General features: G+C 48.0%; 1 protein-coding gene across 3 annotated transcripts in view; it reads left to right on the forward strand.

Moving 5' to 3' along the window:
• The window catches only part of MED15 (mediator complex subunit 15), a 102299-nt gene that overhangs the window by 17670 nt on the left and 67628 nt on the right, over positions 1-17001 (forward strand). For all 3 annotated transcript variants that reach the window (XM_073563783.1, XM_073563782.1, XM_073563784.1), the window contains exon 3: positions 13391-13442. In XM_073563783.1, the coding sequence (XP_073419884.1) occupies positions 13391-13442 (52 nt within the window). The remainder of the gene's footprint in view (positions 1-13390; positions 13443-17001) is intronic.

Below are 17001 nucleotides of genomic sequence, written 5' to 3' on the forward strand. Positions count from 1 at the left end.
ACTATGGCAGTATCATCTGCTAAAAGGGGACCCATTCTAGGGTGGTTCTGGCTGCACACGGGTCAGGGGTAATAGTTAGGTGCAGTCGGGAGGGCTGGTGAGGCAGCTGAAGAGAGGGATCTCATTTTTATTGTTACTGTATTGCTTCATTTCCCCCCATCCTGCTTCCCAGCGTCACCCCGGACTGCGCCTTTCGCCTCGCTTTCACACATCGCCAGGACAGAATCTGAGGAGGGGAATGGGGTATTTGCATGCAAAGTCTGGATCAGAACAGGCCATCAACCAGCAGAAATGTTTCCTGGATTTCTGTGGTGCTGTCACCCTGCTCCTCCCCCATATATCTCCCTCTGTGACCCCCATAGACCAGCACACTGCTCTCCTGAAATACTGGGTGCTGCTGTCACCCTGCTCCCAGAATCCTTGCTGCCTGCCATCCTCGGTGACCGAAGACCCCATTCCTCTTCTCAGATCCTGTCCTGGCGATGTGTGAAAGTGAGGCGACACGGGCCTGATGTATGGTGGAAGGAGCTGGGTGACAGCAGCACAGAGTATTTCAGGAGAGCAGTGCGCTGGTCTATGGGGGACACCCTGTTCGGTGCCAGGGATTGTACATCTCTGAAATGTAAAGTGCTGTGAAATATGTCGGCGCTATAGAAATAAAATGTATTATTATTATTATTATTGAGCGCTGTGTTTTATACACATGGATGGACCGTCTTGTCTGCTCCACAGAAATCCAGGAAACATTTCTGCTGATTGATGACCTGTTCTGATCCAGACTTTGCATGCAAAGACAGTCAGTAGCTTTGCAGGCCCCATCTAAATGGCTGCTCACTGTGTTCCTAAATGTCATCCTCTCTTTTCCCTTAGCAAACACCCAGAAGGGGAGGAGAGGAGTGACACCACACCCATGTCAGCAGATTCCGCCCATAATTACTGCAGGGCAGTAATGTGAGCTAGTTGTACACTAGGTTTTTGTGCCAAATTTCAGTAGCTGCTCCCCCTAATGTTAACAAGTGGAAATGCCAAACTTTTTAAAATTATTTTTCATATTTTACAAAATTAAAAACAAATGATAATATTTTTTAAGAAAATGTAAACATTAATTCTTTACATTTTTTCAATTGCTGAAAAAAAAATTTTTGGATGGCACCTTCCCTTTAAGAATATCAGAGTGGAGGGAGTACTAGTGATCCTTGTCGCACCAGATTGGCCGCGCTGAGCATGGTATGCAGAACTAATACAACTAGTTGCCAACGTCTCCTGACAACTTCCAGATTGCATGGATCTACACTCGCAGGGCCCGATTTACCACCAGAACTGCAGGGCCCTGTCTTTGACGGCGTGGCCGTTGAATCCTGGATTTTAGCACAGGCTGGATTCTCTCACGACGTGATTTCCACCATGATTAGTGCTAGGAAGCCTGGGTACATGTGCATCTATCACCGCACCTGGACAACCTTCTTTTCGTGGTGCAAGGATCATGGTCGATCACCTCTGGTGTTTTTCCATTCTGGCCATATTAGAATTCCTTCAATCTGGTTTAAAATCAGGCCTCGTGCTTAGCTCTCTCAAGGGCCAAATATCGCCCTTGTCAGTGCTTTTCCGATGCAAAATTGCCACCAAACTTCAGGTCAAGACGTTCATTCAGAGAGTTTCCCATCTGGCGCCTCCTTATAGAAGGCCATTGGAATCATGGGACCTTAACCTGGTTCTCGGGGCCTTACAGGAGGCTCCTTTCAAACCGCCACAGGACGTGTCACTGTCTGTCCTCTCTTGGAAGGTTTTTTTTTTGCTAGTGGCAATTACGTCAATCAGACGAGTTTTGGAATTGGCAGCTGTCGTGCCGTTCTCTGTTCGTGAATTTTTCATCAGGAAAAGGTAGTTCTCATGATGTCCCCGTCCTTCCTGCCCAATTTTATCTCCTCTTTCCATCTCAACGAGGAAATTGTTTTGCCTTTCCTTTTGTCTGGCGCCAGTCCATCGCATTGAGAAGGCCCTCAACATCCTGGATGTGGTTAGGCCTGAGACGGTACATCTCGCGGATGGCTCCCTTCCACAAGTCAGATGCCCTGTTCATGCTTTCGGAGGGGTATAGGAAGCGTTTGGCCGTGTCAAAGCAACGCTAGCCAGGTGGATTCCCCTGGCGATTCAGTAGTTCTACTGTATCAGAACGCGCCTGTCCCACTGGGGATTAAGGCGCTCTCTACCTGGTCAGTGGGCACCTGTTCGGCCATTCGGCACCAGGCCTCGGCAGAACAGGTCTGCAAGGCTGCGACTTTGTCCAGTCTGCATACTTTTTACAAAAAATTACCAATTTCATTCTCAGGCCTGTCCGCAAGGCTGTGACTTGATGCAGCCTGCATACCTTTACAAACATTGCCTAATTCATTCTCGGGCCTCTGCGGAAGCAGCCTGCAATCGGCAGTACCTCACTGTTGAGTCAGTGGTACATGGGGTATTAGCAGATGTATGCTCCCCACCCAGGGACTTCTTTAGGACGTCCCACTGTCTGTGTCCCCCAATGAGGCATAGGAGAAATAGGGATTTTTGTGTACTCACCGTAAAATCCTTTTCTCCGAGCCAATCATTGGGGGATACGGCACCCACCCTGTTTAGCCTATTGGCTCACTGTAGCATTCTTAGGCTTTGACTAAGTTATGGTTATTATTGACTATTTATGCTCCTACTGCTTTTTTCACCGAACTGGAGAAATCTCAGCCAGCGAGAGGGTGTATACTGCAGGAGAGGAGCTAACTTTTTTCTGGTTTACTTAGTGTCCTCCTAGTGGCCAGCAGCATAACACCCACTGTCTCTGTGTCCCCCAATGATTGGCTCGGAGAAAAGGTTTTTATGGTGAGTACACAAAAATCCCTATTTTTGTGCTTCGGCAGCATCATAAAAATCGGGTTACCCTGCATAATCCCCATTATTAGGGGATAATAAAAAATTTTTTTATATGTATAATATAGTATATAATATAATTTTTTTTTTTTTTTTTTTTTTTTTTAATTTTTAGGGTTATATGTGCTAGGGTTAGTTACACATATTAGGGTTAGGAGGAAAAAAAAATACTAGGGTTAGATTAGGGTTAGTTTTTCTTTAGGCACGGAAATAATATGGCCCAAAGAACTTACAACGCGGTGCCAGCTTACAGCCTGCTTAGCTCCGGCAGTGAAACAGAAGCTGCCTCTGAAGCTGAGCAGTTGTCAGACAGTGACAACGACTCTTCCTCCACGGGATCCGACAGCCCAATGGTAGCGGAGTCTGTCGTCACTGCTGAAGCTTCAGAGCCAGAACCAAGTACCACAGTCCCCCCTGTGGTATAATGACACCTCATTTTCCCCTCAAATTCCCCCTTTTTCTGCTGTCCCTGGAATAAGAGTATATGTCGCCAATTTTACCCCCATGAATTTTTTCCAAATTTTCATTAGCCCCGAAGTCCTAGAATTGATCGTCCACCAGACCAACCTATATGCCCGCTAATACATATCCCAAAAGCCCGATGAGTGGGTCCTTCTGTTCTTTGTTGAATTTGGATATTGCTGTGACTTTCCAGGACGAGCACTGGTGGCTGCAAGCTAGCCAGCATTCCGACTGTAATGGGGACTACCCAGGCTGGGGTACCTCTTTCAGTACCACCCTGTGTTTTCGGAGGTCCGCTCTGCGTTGGCTGGAGTCTGAATGAATGAATGACGCTGGCTGGAATTCCTTGGTTACATGGGCGCATATAAAAGATCACTGCTTCTCCACGTATTTTCAGTCTGACAACGCTTTTCTCACAGGACACAGAATATATCACACAGATACAGAGGGGAGGCCAATAGAAAAGCGGCAGGCAGACATGCATTACAAAAGCCGCAGGTGGCCGGAGCCTGCCGATGTTTACTGTGGGAATTACAAAGGTGGGGGGAGGGCAGACAAAAGGAGAATATCATGTCCCCTCTGCCCAGGGGCGCAGCCTGTGGGCTGATGCATTAGGGACATGCATCTCACATAGAACCTATTATACATACATATAACTGCACAACATATTCTGGGTGCTAAGTGGTTCTGTAACACATAACATGGCTCCCCTTTTCAGCGACGCGATCGGCATACACAGTCTGATCCTCAACGGATCGGTTTGGGGATGACCGAAGTTTATGGGGTTAGTACAAGTTCCGTTTGTCGACTTAGTCCATCGACGTTACCATTTTGTTTGCCGGGTCTGTGGTGGATGGTGAAGTCCAGAGGTTGTAGGGCTAAACTCCACCTTAGCAATATGGCGTTGTCTCTGGAGACCCGATTAAGCCAGACTAGGGGATTATTGTCCGTTAGGAGGGAAAACTGTCGTCCATACAAATATGGTTGCAACTTCTTGAGTGCCCATACTACCGCCAGACACTCCTTCTCGATGGCCGCATAGCTTACTTCACGGGGCAATAGTTTCCGACTCAGGTAAGCTACCGGGTGTTCTTGGCCGTCCGGCCTGACTTGGCTCTGTACTGCCCCCAATCCAAACATAGAAGCGTCTGTGTGAACAAGGAAACGTTTAGTTGTATCGGGTGCGGCCAATACAGGGGTATTGGTGAGGGCGTCCTTTAGTTGGCGGAAGGCTTCCTCACACTCTGAGGTCCAGGTTACCTGGCAGGGTTGGTTCTTACGGGTCAAATCAGTGAGGGGCTTGGCTACGCTGCTGTAATTGGGAACAAATTTCCTGTAATACCCTGCTGTCCCTAGAAACGCCATGACCTGGGTTTTAGTGCGTGGGATGGGCCATTTGGCTATGGCCTCAATCTTGGCTGGTTCTGGTCGCTGTTTCCCACTTCCCACCCAATGCCCTAAATACTGAACCTCTACTTTGCCCACGTGACACTTGTTTGGGTTCAGGGTGATTCCGGCCTGGTGGATCCTGTCCAATACTGTCTCTAGGTGATTTAGATGCTCTTCCCATGTCGCACTGTAGATGGCGATGTCGTCCAGGTAGGCACAAGCATAGTCCTGGAGACCATCCAGAAGCCGGTCAGCCAGCCTTTGGAAGGTCGCCGGGGCATTCTTCATCCCGAATGTCATAACTCGAAACTGGAATAAGCCGAACGGGGTGACAAATGCCGACTAGGGAATAGAGTCAGGACTAAGGGGAATCTGCCAGTAGCCTTTGCATAGATCGATGGTGGTCAAATACTTTGCCCCCGCCAGCCGGTCTAACAACTCATCCACACGCGGCATGGGGTATGCATCCGTCACTGTTTTCTCATTGAGCTTACGATAGTCTACACAAAACCGTGTAGTCCCATCCTTCTTGGGCACTAACACTACGGGGGATGCCCAGGGACTATCTGACTCTTCAATGACCCCTAAACGCAACATCTCTTGTATCTCTTGTCGCATCCCCTCTCGTACAGACTCAGGGACGCGGAAGGGATTTTGTCGCAGGGGGTCTGATCCTGGGTCTCAACCTTTTGTTGTGCCAGGCGAGTGTACCCCGGGCTCTCTGAAAACATCCTCTGTCGCAGCCTCAACAATGCCTAGGTCTTCACCCAAGTGTACCTGGTCCCATGTTTTAGACTGAGTCCTTTCCCCCTAAGACATCCGGCAAGGGAAGTCCAGCTAAATCCTCTACTTCAGGTGCACAGATGGCCACTACCTCCTCAGGGCGCTCCCGGTAGGGCTTCAGCATATTCAGCGACATTATAGGTTGTGTCGGCTATTTTCCCCACTACCTGGTAGGGCCCCTGCCATGCAGCTTGAAACTTATTCTGCTTAGTGGGCTCTAACACCAGGACCTTCTGTCCTATTTCCAAAGTGCGCTCTCTGGCCCTCCGATCGTACCATACGCGCTGGCGCCGCTGTGTCGCCTGCAGGTTCTCACGTACAACCTGGGTCAGCTCCTGTAGGCGGTCCCGGAATTCCAGCACATAGGGTACAATAGGTACCCCTTCTATGAGGCCCTCCCCTTCCCAGTGTTCCAGTACTGAGTCTAGGGGTCCCCTTACCCGTCTCCCGTATACCAGCTCGAACGGGGAGAACCCCGTGGATTCTTGGGGCACCTCCCGATAGGCAAACAGGAGGTGTGGCAAGAATTTCTCCCAGTCCCTGTAGGTCCTGGTAAAAGTCCCAATGAGCTGTTTTAATGTCCCGTTAAAGCGTTCACACAACCCATTGGTTTGCGGGTGGTACGGGGCGCTTCTAATGGACTTTACGCCGCACAGCTTCCACAGTTGGTTGGTCACCTCTGCTGTAAACTGGGTACCCTGGTCCGAGATAATCTCCCGGGGAAATCCAACCCATGAGAAAACCTGGAGCAGGGCGGCCGCCACCGTCTCTGCCAGTATGTTAGGTAACGCAACCGCCTCTGGATACCGTGTGGCATAATCTACCACTGTCAATATATACTTTTTCCCTGATGGACTGGGATTGGCTAACGGCCCTATCAGATCTATCGCTACTCGGCTAAATGGTTCCTCCACAATGGGGAGGGGGCGTAATTTGGCCTTGCATCGATCCCCCCCTCTTGCCAATGCGCTGACAACTTTCACAGGTCTGGCAGTACTGACGAACATCATAGGTTACCCCCGGCCAAAAGAAGTTTTGTGTCAGACGATGCCTGGTGCGACTGACGCCTAAGTGCCAGGCCAAGGGTATATCATGAGAGATTCGCAGTAACTCCTGCCTATACTTCTTGGGAACTACCAGCTGTTGTTTTATAGTGGGGCTCGTCCCTGTGTGGTGCTGCTCTGTGATCCGGTAGAGGAGTCCCTGCTTCCATACAAACTGTTCCCCTTCCAGTACTCCTCTCCCCTCCTGTGCCTTCCCACGATATCCCTCTAATGAAGGATCCTCAAGTAACTCCCTCTTAAATTCATCTGGGGTGGCCCAAGAAAGGTGTCTGGCTATGGGAATACGTGCAGGGCTGGGATGTCTTACCTGGGCCTCCTCTGAGTGTGATTCCGCCTCCGCAGCTCGAGCATGTCTCCGGGTGGTCACAGGATAGGTCTCAGCCAGAGGGGCCACCGAGAATGCAGACAACATGGGCCCCAAGTCATTTCCCAGCAAGACGTCTGCAGGCAAATCCTCCATCAAGCCGACCTCAACAAGGCCATCCCCGACTCCCCAGTTCAGGTGAATCCTGGCAGTGGGTAGTCGATGTATAGCTCACCCTGCTACACGGACTGCCCCTGTCCGGTCGGTCTTCTCTTGGTCTCAGACGAGATGAGGCTTCACAAGGGTCAAAGTTGCCCCAGAATATCTTAGTCTCTGCATACGTTTCCCATTAACCCACACGACCTGTCGATGCTGTTGTCGATTATCTGCCCTGGCTGCCTGCACGGGGTCTACTTCATGCAGCACTTCCTCCATCTCTTCCACCCCTTGGTTAGTAGTAGCCCCCAATGCCAGGTCAGCTTCGCCTTGGTAGCAGTGTACAGCAGCCCGGCTGAAGGTAGCTGTTCCCGCCTTTGGCCACTGGGTATGCTGAGTCCGGTTGGGACATTGTCTTTGCAGGTGGCCCAGCTGATGACAGGTGTGGCATCGCGCCCCAGGGGGACTGTGGTAGGCCGGGTTTCTAGCTGGTCCCCCTACAATCTTCGGTGGTTTGGGGCCCTCCAGGTCCATGGGCGGGCCCCTAGTTACCACCTTTGATCCAGACAACTGCGGCATCCTGGCATCATGATGTTCATCGGCCAAGCGAGCGGCTTACTCAAGAGTCGTTGGCCGCCTGTCCCGAAGCCATTCCTGTGTCTCGTGGTTTAGTCCATTAAAGAATCGTTCTAACAGGAAGAGCTGGAGGATGTCCTCCTTAATGGTTGCTTGGGTCCCTTGTACCCACTGTAGCAGTGACCGCCGTAATTTACAGGCCCATTCAGCGTGGGTATCGGTTACGCGTTTTATAAGTCCGCGGAAGTTTTGGCGGTAGGCCTCTGGTGTCAGCGCATACCGGGCCAAGATCACTTCTTTGATCCGCTCATAGTCCATACAGTCCTCATCAGGTACTGTGCGATAGGCGTCCGCGGCCCGGCCTGTCAGCTTGCTGGCCATAATCTGAACCCGTTCCTCCGGCTTCACTTGATGAAGGGCACACTGCCGCTCAAAGTCCTGCAGAAAGCCAGCAATGTCTTCCTCTGCCTCCCCCAACTGTCGGAAGGCATTATACTGGATCTTTTTGTGGCTTACTGTTGAAGGTACCTGGTCGAAGGCCAGAGCTCCCCCCCGCTCGCTGGCTCTCCTCTCTCCGCTCTGCCATCTCCATCTTGGCCAGCTCCACTTTGGTCCGCTCTGCCATCTCCATCTTGGCTAGCTCTATCCTGGTCCGCTCGGCCATCTTTTCCTTCAGATCAGTACGCACATCAGCCATCACCTCTCGTATGATCTCTATTGCAGGGTTTAGGCCATAGAATGCCAGTCTGTTCTTTACCTCCCTCTGGAATTCGGTCTCTTCTACATTCACATTGGGGGGTGCTGCACTGTCGTGTTCCATGATGGCTGTTATCAAATCCGCTTTTGTTTTGTTGCTGGCGATCAACCCTCGGGCTTCCACCAGATCTTTTAATGTAGTCCTCTTTAACTTCTGGTAGTTATTTTCCATTCATTCCTTTCCTCCTGTAGAAGGGGTATCAAATCCAGTATCCAGTATCGATCTAGTCACACAATAACGCTGCTTCACCTCTGATCAGCTGTCAGTGTTAGATCAGAGGGAGAAGCCGCGTTACAATCAGGGCTGTGGAGTCGGTAAGCCAAACCTGCAACTCCGACTCCGACTCCTCAATTTCTCTTACTCCGACTCCGACTCCACGACTCCGACTCCCACACATATTGCTTATATTTAAGTGAAAAATTTATTGTAGTACAATGTGAACCTCAGACATTTAATCATTTTTATGATCCTATAATCAAGATATTTAGATAGAACAGAATATATATTGGTGTACTACCTGGTTTTCATTCTTTTTGGTACAGATACGATATGGATAGACAGATATGGATAAATGGATGGATAGAGCAGATTTCTAATCTGCTTTTGCTATTGAAAACATTATCTATGAGCTCAAAAACCTTTCAGGTGATGCGGTTTTTTAAAAAGATGATCAGCTTTTGCAGCTGAAAAACGTATCCTCAAAAAACACAGGAAAAACGCTGTGTGTGAATGTAGCCTTAGATCAGGAATAGAACAGCCATTTATAGGACATTTCATAACTTTCCCAAATTCCTATGAAAAAAAATTCAGCACATCCTGCATTGAATTACTGTACCCAATTTATTATTTATTTTAGGAGTCTGAGTCGGTCCATTTTATACCGACTCCGACTCCACCAAAATGAGCACCGACTCCGACTACGACTCCACGACTCCGACTCCACAGCCCTGGTTACAATGAGGGAGATCGCCGGGAAACAAGCAGCTTTCCCAGCGATCGCTCCCATTGGTTGCTGTGACGCTGACGTCATCGGGACCTGAACCAATCAGGTCTCGATGACGGCGGGGGTCCCAGCATGCATTGCGCACCGGGATCACCGCGTTGTAAGGTATGTGGGGGTCCCGGGGGGGCACAAAACCGCCGACAGTAGATAAACGTCGGCGCTGCACAAAACCCAGCAAGCGCCAACGTTTATCTACTGTGGGCGGTCGTGAAGAGGTTAAACTTTAATTACCATATTGTCCGCTTTCTAATTACAAATGTTATTTAGTATGTATCTAAATATCTTGATTATTGTATCATAAAAATGATTAAATGTCTGATGTTCACTTTGTACTACAATACATTTTTCACTTAAATATAAGCAATATATATGGGAGTCGGTGTAAGGGAAATTGAGGAGTCTGAGTCGCAGGTTTGGCTTACCAACTCCACAGCCCTGGTTTTTATTCAAATCTCTTTGTGGTTCCAAAGAAGGATGGAACGATGCGGCCCATACTGGACCTCAAATCAGTTTGTCAAGGTACTCCATTCAGTCGTCGCCTCCATGGAAATAGGAGAGTTCCTAGCATCCATTGATATCAAGGATGCTTACCTTCACATCCCAATTTGTCCATCTCACAGCAGTTCCTGCGCTTCGCAATTCGCGAGGAACACTTTCAGTTTGTTGCCTTGCCTTTCGGGCTCTCCGCTGCCCCAGAGTATTTACCAACGTCATGGCGGCTGTCATGGCCATTCTTCACGCACAGGGAGTGGTGGTACTTCCGTATCTGGACGACCTACTAATCAAGGGGCTGTCCCTTCCAGCCTGCAAGGAATCCGTAAATATCACAGTATAAATACAGTTTCTCGCCTGTGTTGGAAGATAAACTTCAAAATCTTCTCCAGCACCGGCTCAGCAGGTTCCCTTTATGGGAATCTTCTTGGACACTTCCTGTGGGTTGGTCATTCTCCCTCCAGAAAAGGCCCGAGCCTTACAACAGGGAGCGCGGATTCTTTCCCGACCAATTTATCACTCCATACGTTTCAGCATGGGGGTTCTCGGAGAAGATAGAAACGGTCCCATTCGCACAGTTTCATCTCCGCCCTTTGCAACATGCGCTGCTGTTGACTGGGGACAAGAACCCGTTCTCCCTGGACCGTCGGTTCCTTCTGTCCCTGCGGGACAGAAAAACCATCAGGTGTGGACACTGAAATCCTCCCTGAATCAAGGGAAGTCCTTTCTCCCAGTACGATGGTTGATGGTGACCACCGACGCAAGTCTTCTTGGCTGGGGTGCGGTTTTTCGCCACCACACGGCACAGGGTCGTTTGTCCGTTCGAGAGTCACGTCTCCCCATCAACATCTTGGAGATACGAGCGATTAGACTAGCCCTACTGAGTTTCCACCATCTCTTCGCAGGTCCAACCCATCAGGATCCAATCCGACAACGCCACGGCTGTGGCGTACATCAACCGTCAGGGGGGTACTCGGAGCAGGATGGCCATGCACGAAGTGAGTCACATCCTCCGTTGGGCCGAGACCAACCATTCGGCCATCTCAGCGATCCATATCCCGGGGGTAGAAAATTGGGCGGAGGATTTTCTCAGTCGCCAGGGCCTAGCCTCGGGAGAGTGGTCTCTTCATCCGGACGTTTTTCAGCAGATTTGCCGTCGCTGGGGAGACTCCGGATATGGATCTCATGGCGTCAAGACTAAACAACAAAGTTCCTCGATTCATTGCCCAATCGCGCAATCCGTGCACCATCGAAGCAGACGCCCTAGTCCTGCCGTGGCGCCGGTTTCGACTCCCGTACATTTTTTTTTTCCCCCTCTTCCCTTGCTTCCAAGGGTCATTAAGAAGATCAGAGCAGAGGAGATATCAGTGATCCTAGTCACGGTAGATTGGTCGCACCGGGCATAGTACGCAGAACTAGTCCAACTTGTCGCCGACGTTCCCTGGCGACTTCCAGATCTCATGGATCTACTCTCACAGGGCCTGATTTACCACCAGAACTCCGGGGCACTGTCTTTGACGGCGTGGCCGTTGAATCCTGGATTTTAGCACAAGCTAGTTTCTCTCATGAGGTGATCACCATGATTAGTGCTAGGAAGCCCATGTCCATGCGCATTTTTCACAGCACCTGGAAGATCTTTTTCTCGTGCTGCAAGGACCATGGTCGTTCCCCTCTGGTGTTCTCCATCCCATCCATATTGGAATTCCTACAAACCGGATTAGAGTCAGGTCTCGCGCTTAGCTCGCTCAAAGGCCAAATTTCAGCTTTGTCAGTTCTATTCCAACGCAAAATTGCCGCCAAATTGCAGATGAAGACGTTCATTCAGGGAGTTTCCCATGTGACTCCTCCTTATAAAAGGCCAATGGAATCATGGGACCTTAACTTGGTCCTCAGAGACTTACAGGAAGCCCCTTTCAAACCACTGCACGTGCCACTAATTTTTCTCTCTTGGAAGGTGGTCTTTTTAGTGGCAATTACATCAATCAGATGAGTTTCGGGGTTGGCAGCCCTGTCCTGCCGTCCTCCGTTCCTGAATTTTCATCAGGACAAGGCAGTTTTGAGGATGTCCCCGTCTTTTCTGCCCAAAGTCGTGTCTTCCTTTCATCTCAATGAGGAAATTGTTTTGCCTTCATTCTGTCCGGCACCAGTCCATCGTATTGAGAAGGCCCTCCACACCCTGGATGTGGTTAGGGCTCTTAAACCGTACATCTCGCAGACGGCTCCCTTCCGCAAGTCAGATGCCCTGTTTGTGCTTCCAGAGGGGCATAGGAAAGGTCTAGCCGCCTCAAAAGCCACGTTAGCCAAGTGGATTTGCTTGGCTATTCAGGAATCCTACTGTGTCAAGTGCACACCTATCCCAGCAGGGATTGAGGCGCATTATACCCAATCATTGGGTGCCTCTTGGGCCATTCGGCACCAGGCGTCGGCAGAACGGTTCTGCAAGGCTGCGACTTGGTCCAGTCTGCATACCTTTACAATACATTAACAAATTCACTCTCAGGCCTCTGCAGATGCAGCTTTTGACAGGCGCATTCTGCAATCGGCAGTACCACAGGGTTAAGCCATTGGTATATGTGGTATTAGCAGTTGTATGCTCCCCACCCAGGGACTGCTTTAGGATGTCCCATGGTCCTTTGTCCCCCAATGAGGCGTAGGAGAAATAGGGATTTTTGTGTTCTCACCATAAAATCCTTTTCTCCGAGCCAATCATTAGGGGACACAGTACCCACCCTGTTTAGCCTATTGGCTTATTGTATCGTTCTTAGGTTTTGATATAGTTATTGTTCCTTGTTTAATGCTCCTACTGCTTTTTCTCCGAACTGGGGGAATCTCAGCCAGCGAGAGGGTGTATACTGCAGAGGAGGAGTTAACTTTTTCTGTGTTCACTTAGTGTCCTCCTAGTGGCAATCAGCATAACACCCATGGTCCTGTGTCCCCCTAATGATTGGCTCGGAGAAAAGGATTTTATGGTGAGTACACACAAATCCCTTTTTTTTCATAAATAAACGCAAGTCATACCGAAGAGATTTTACCACTAACATGAAATGCAATATGTCACGAGAAAACAACTTGAAGATCAGTGGGATCCATGGAAGTGTTCCAGAGTTATAACCTCTTAAAGGGACAGTGGTCAGAATTGTAAATATTGGCTTGGTCGCTAAGCGGTTAAGCAACTGCCGTATACAACTGAAATGACACTTCAGGAAAAACACAGCTGTCATTTTAATGAAGCCTATTCTGCTGCATTCGGGTAGTGGGTATGCTGGTGTCTAAAAGACGTGGGGTGCACATACCCTCACATCGTAGGTCACTTTGACATCAAAATCTATTTCTGTTGATGAGCATCGGATCGGACAATTGACTGATTCCATTGTTTTATAACCATAAAGCAAAGTCAGTAAAGAAGAGAAAATGTTTTATAGCGACAGTTTAAAAAAAGTTTGAGGTTACATTGAACATTGCTATGAATTTTGCCTAATTGCTGCTCTTCTTGATTACAGGAGGAGTATCTGTCTTTGGTGGCCAGACTGATTATTCACTTTCGAGATATTCGTAAGTCACTTTTTAGATTGTGATAAAACCATTTTAATGTTGCCATAAAAGTTCTTGGGCCTCATTCAAAATGTTTTATCTTGTATGTGTATAGTCATGTTTTTTTTTCTATTGTGTATGAGAATATAACCTGATGTGTCAATTTGACCCCATCTGCGTAAAGCTACATGGGTCTGGTAAATGTTTATGCACAGTGACCCGGTGCAACCACAGTCATTCCAAATGTGAAAGTGTCATAATATACGCTGTTTAGTTCTATTGAAGGACAATATTATTGGCCTGAACAGAGTAGCAAATAACAAGTTTGCATTAATTTTTGCTTTTTGCTTCAAGTATTGGTGTACATCAAAAAACCCCTCTAAAACATGAATTTATTGAATATACTTTAACCAATATGCCTTTTAACTGCGGCAGTTAAGGGTACTTAAACCACAGGGCTGTTAATTAAAGGCACTGATGAATAAGGGTATAGCGCCCCCCAGAGTCTGAATTTCCCAGAGAACATGTCGGTTTTGCGTCCGCAAAGAAAAAAGTCCAATTTCCCATTTAATTTCTTTCTCCTCTGATGTGATCGCACATCAAAAGAGAGAGCAATGGGGTCCTCCGATTTTGCCCCAACCCCCTTCCCCCCCCCCCCCCCCCCAGTACCTCTGGTGTCCCTGCAACCCCCTGTGAAGTCCCCCAGGCCACCTGCTTCGTCTTCCAGGGGAAAAAGAAAATGAAATCTGTCGGCCAGCAACAATAGGACATTTTTAAATTTTTCCTATTGGTTCATTTAGATCACTGTAATAGAGTTTATTACAGTGATCAAAATATAAAAAAAATAGTAAATCAATCACCCCCTTAGTTAGGTAAAATAATAGCATAAAAAAAGTACTGTATATACTCGTGTATAAGCCCCCCCTAATTTTGACTCAAAAAACTGGGAAAACTTAGTGATTCGTGGAAAATGCCGAAGCTACTGGTAAATTTCAAAAATAAAACTATATACCAATAAAAGTAAAATTAATTGAGACATCAGTAAGTTAAATGTTTTTGAGTATCTATATTGAATCAGGAGCCCCATATAATGCTCCATACAGTTCATGATGGGCCCCATAAGATGCTCCATACAAAATACACCCCATATAATGCTGCACAAAGGTTAATAATGGCCCCATAAGATGCTCCATAGAATAATATGTCCCATATAATGCTCCATAAAGGTTATGGCCCCATAAGATGCTCCATAGATTATGCCCCCATGTGCTGCCCCATAGAATATGCCCCCATGTGCTGCTGCTGCAAAAAATGCCATACTCTCCTCTCCTGCTCAGGACCCGGCACCTGTGATATTCACTTGTCCCCCCGGTCCATCGCTGCTCACCACTGTCTGCGCGTCCTCTGTCAGTGACTGTTCAGCCAGCAGAGGGTGCGGCGCGCACTAACCACGTCACCGCGCCCTCTGCTGGCTAAACATCACGGAAACCGGAAGCAGCAGACAGTAGTGAGCAGTGATGGACACACGAACAGGGGAATATCGCTATACTCGCCCGTCCTGGCATGTCTCTGCAGCCTCGCTTCTCCACTGTCTCCCTTCCTGCCTTCAGTGGTCACGTGATACCGCTTATTACACTCATGAATATGTGCATATTCATGAGTTTAATGAGCGGTACCACGTGACCGCTGAAGGCAGGAAGGGAGACAGTGGAGAAGCGAGGGGGCTGCAGAGACGTGCCAGGACGGGTGAGTATGATCTGTGACACCCCCCGCTCCCCCGCCGGCTCACAGGTATATGACTCGTGTATAAGCCAGGGGGTGGGGGTGGGTTTTTCAGCCCCAAAAAATGGGCTGAAAATCTCGGCTTATATACGGTATTTCCATTTTACTATTAGGGTTAGAGTTGAGCTAAGGTGTGTTGGTGTTAGGGTTAGAATTGGGGGGTTTCCATTGATTAGGTACATCAGGGGGTCTCCAAACGCGACATGGTGCCACCATTGATTCCAGCCAATTTTGCGTTCAAGAAGTCAAACCGTGCTCCCTCCCTTCTGAGCCCTGCCATGCGCCCAAACAGTGGCTTTTCCCCACATATGGGGTATCGGTGTACTGAGGAGAAATTGCACAACAAATTTTGTGGTCCATTTTCTCCTTTTACCCTTGTGAAAATAAAAAAAAAAAGTTTGGTTCCAAATTAAATTTTTTGTGAAAATGTAAAATGTTCATTTTTTCCTTCCACACGGCTTTAGTTCTGAAGCACCTGATGGGTTAACAAATTTTTTGTGTGATTTTGCGCACCTTGAGGGTTCAGTTTTTAGAATGGTGTCACTTTTATGGTGTTTTCTGTTATATTGAGCTCCCAAACATGTGGAAAATGTTATTTATTAACTATTTTGTGTGACAGCACTCTCTGATTTAAGTGCCAAAAATTAAAAGTTTGAAAATTGCAAAATTTTTGCCAAATTTGTGTTTTTCATAAATAAACGCAAGTTGTATAGAAAATTTTTTAGCAATAACACGAAGCACAATATGTCACGAAAAAACAGTCTCAGAATCGGTGGGATCCGTTGAAGGTTACGGAGCTATAACCTCATAAAGTGACAGTGGTCAGAATTATAAAACTTGGCTTGGTCATTAAGTACCAAATTGGCTCCATCACTAAGGGGTTAATATGAAGACCTAACCCTGTGCACCGTGCTAGTAAAGAATTAATAGATATCTGGTTGATATAACAGTCTCTAATATTGTAGTGATACCAACTGCTGATCGACACCATGACTACACATCCAAAAAGATAAGTTGTGTATACTTCACGGTGTGAAATATGCCTTTATAGAATAGTACCCAAGCGGTCTAGACTTCTGAATTATCGATGTCTGCATTTATAGCAGGGAACATTAGGGCAAGTGAGGATCAGCCACTGTTGAGCGGGGGCGCCAAATCCTGGTACCATAGGGTGCCAACCTCCGCTGCTAGGCAGGGATAACCTAGCTGAATTTCCAGGGTAAAAATAGGCTGTTTATCTGTGATATGACCTGGGATATTGATTTATTCTAGCAAATTGGTTCCTGATAGCCGCATTATGGATTATCTGGATTCTGGCTACCTATAGCGTTTCATTGGCATCTCTACAATATTATCCTCTGCTGAACTGCTCCTCAACCTCAAATCTGTCCTAATGAAAAATAAAAAAAGCTGCCCACTCTCCTTCTCCCATCTGCTCTCCCTTTCTCTGCTTCTCCTCCAGGCCCGACCACTGCCTTCATTGACCAATTCTCTACCTGGCTTCTTCACTTTCTTTCAATGTACATCCCCACTATCATCATGGGTGACTTCAACATCCCCACTGATACCCTTCAGTCAGCAGCCTCCAAACTCATGTCCCTTACTTCATCCTTTGGCCTTACTCAATGGTCCTCCTCAGCCACCCACACAGACGTACACTCACTAGACCTAGTCTTCACCTGTCTCTGCTCCCTATCTAACTTCACAACCTCCCCTCTCCCTCTATCTGACCACCATCTACTCACTTTCTCATCCCTGTCCTCCTTTCCTTGCACCCATGTCCAGCAACATGTGCACC

Source organism: Dendrobates tinctorius, unplaced genomic scaffold, assembly GCF_039654945.1.
Source record: "Dendrobates tinctorius isolate UK_male_01 unplaced genomic scaffold, ASM3965494v1 ptg000397l, whole genome shotgun sequence".
NCBI lineage: Eukaryota > Metazoa > Chordata > Amphibia > Anura > Dendrobatidae > Dendrobates > Dendrobates tinctorius.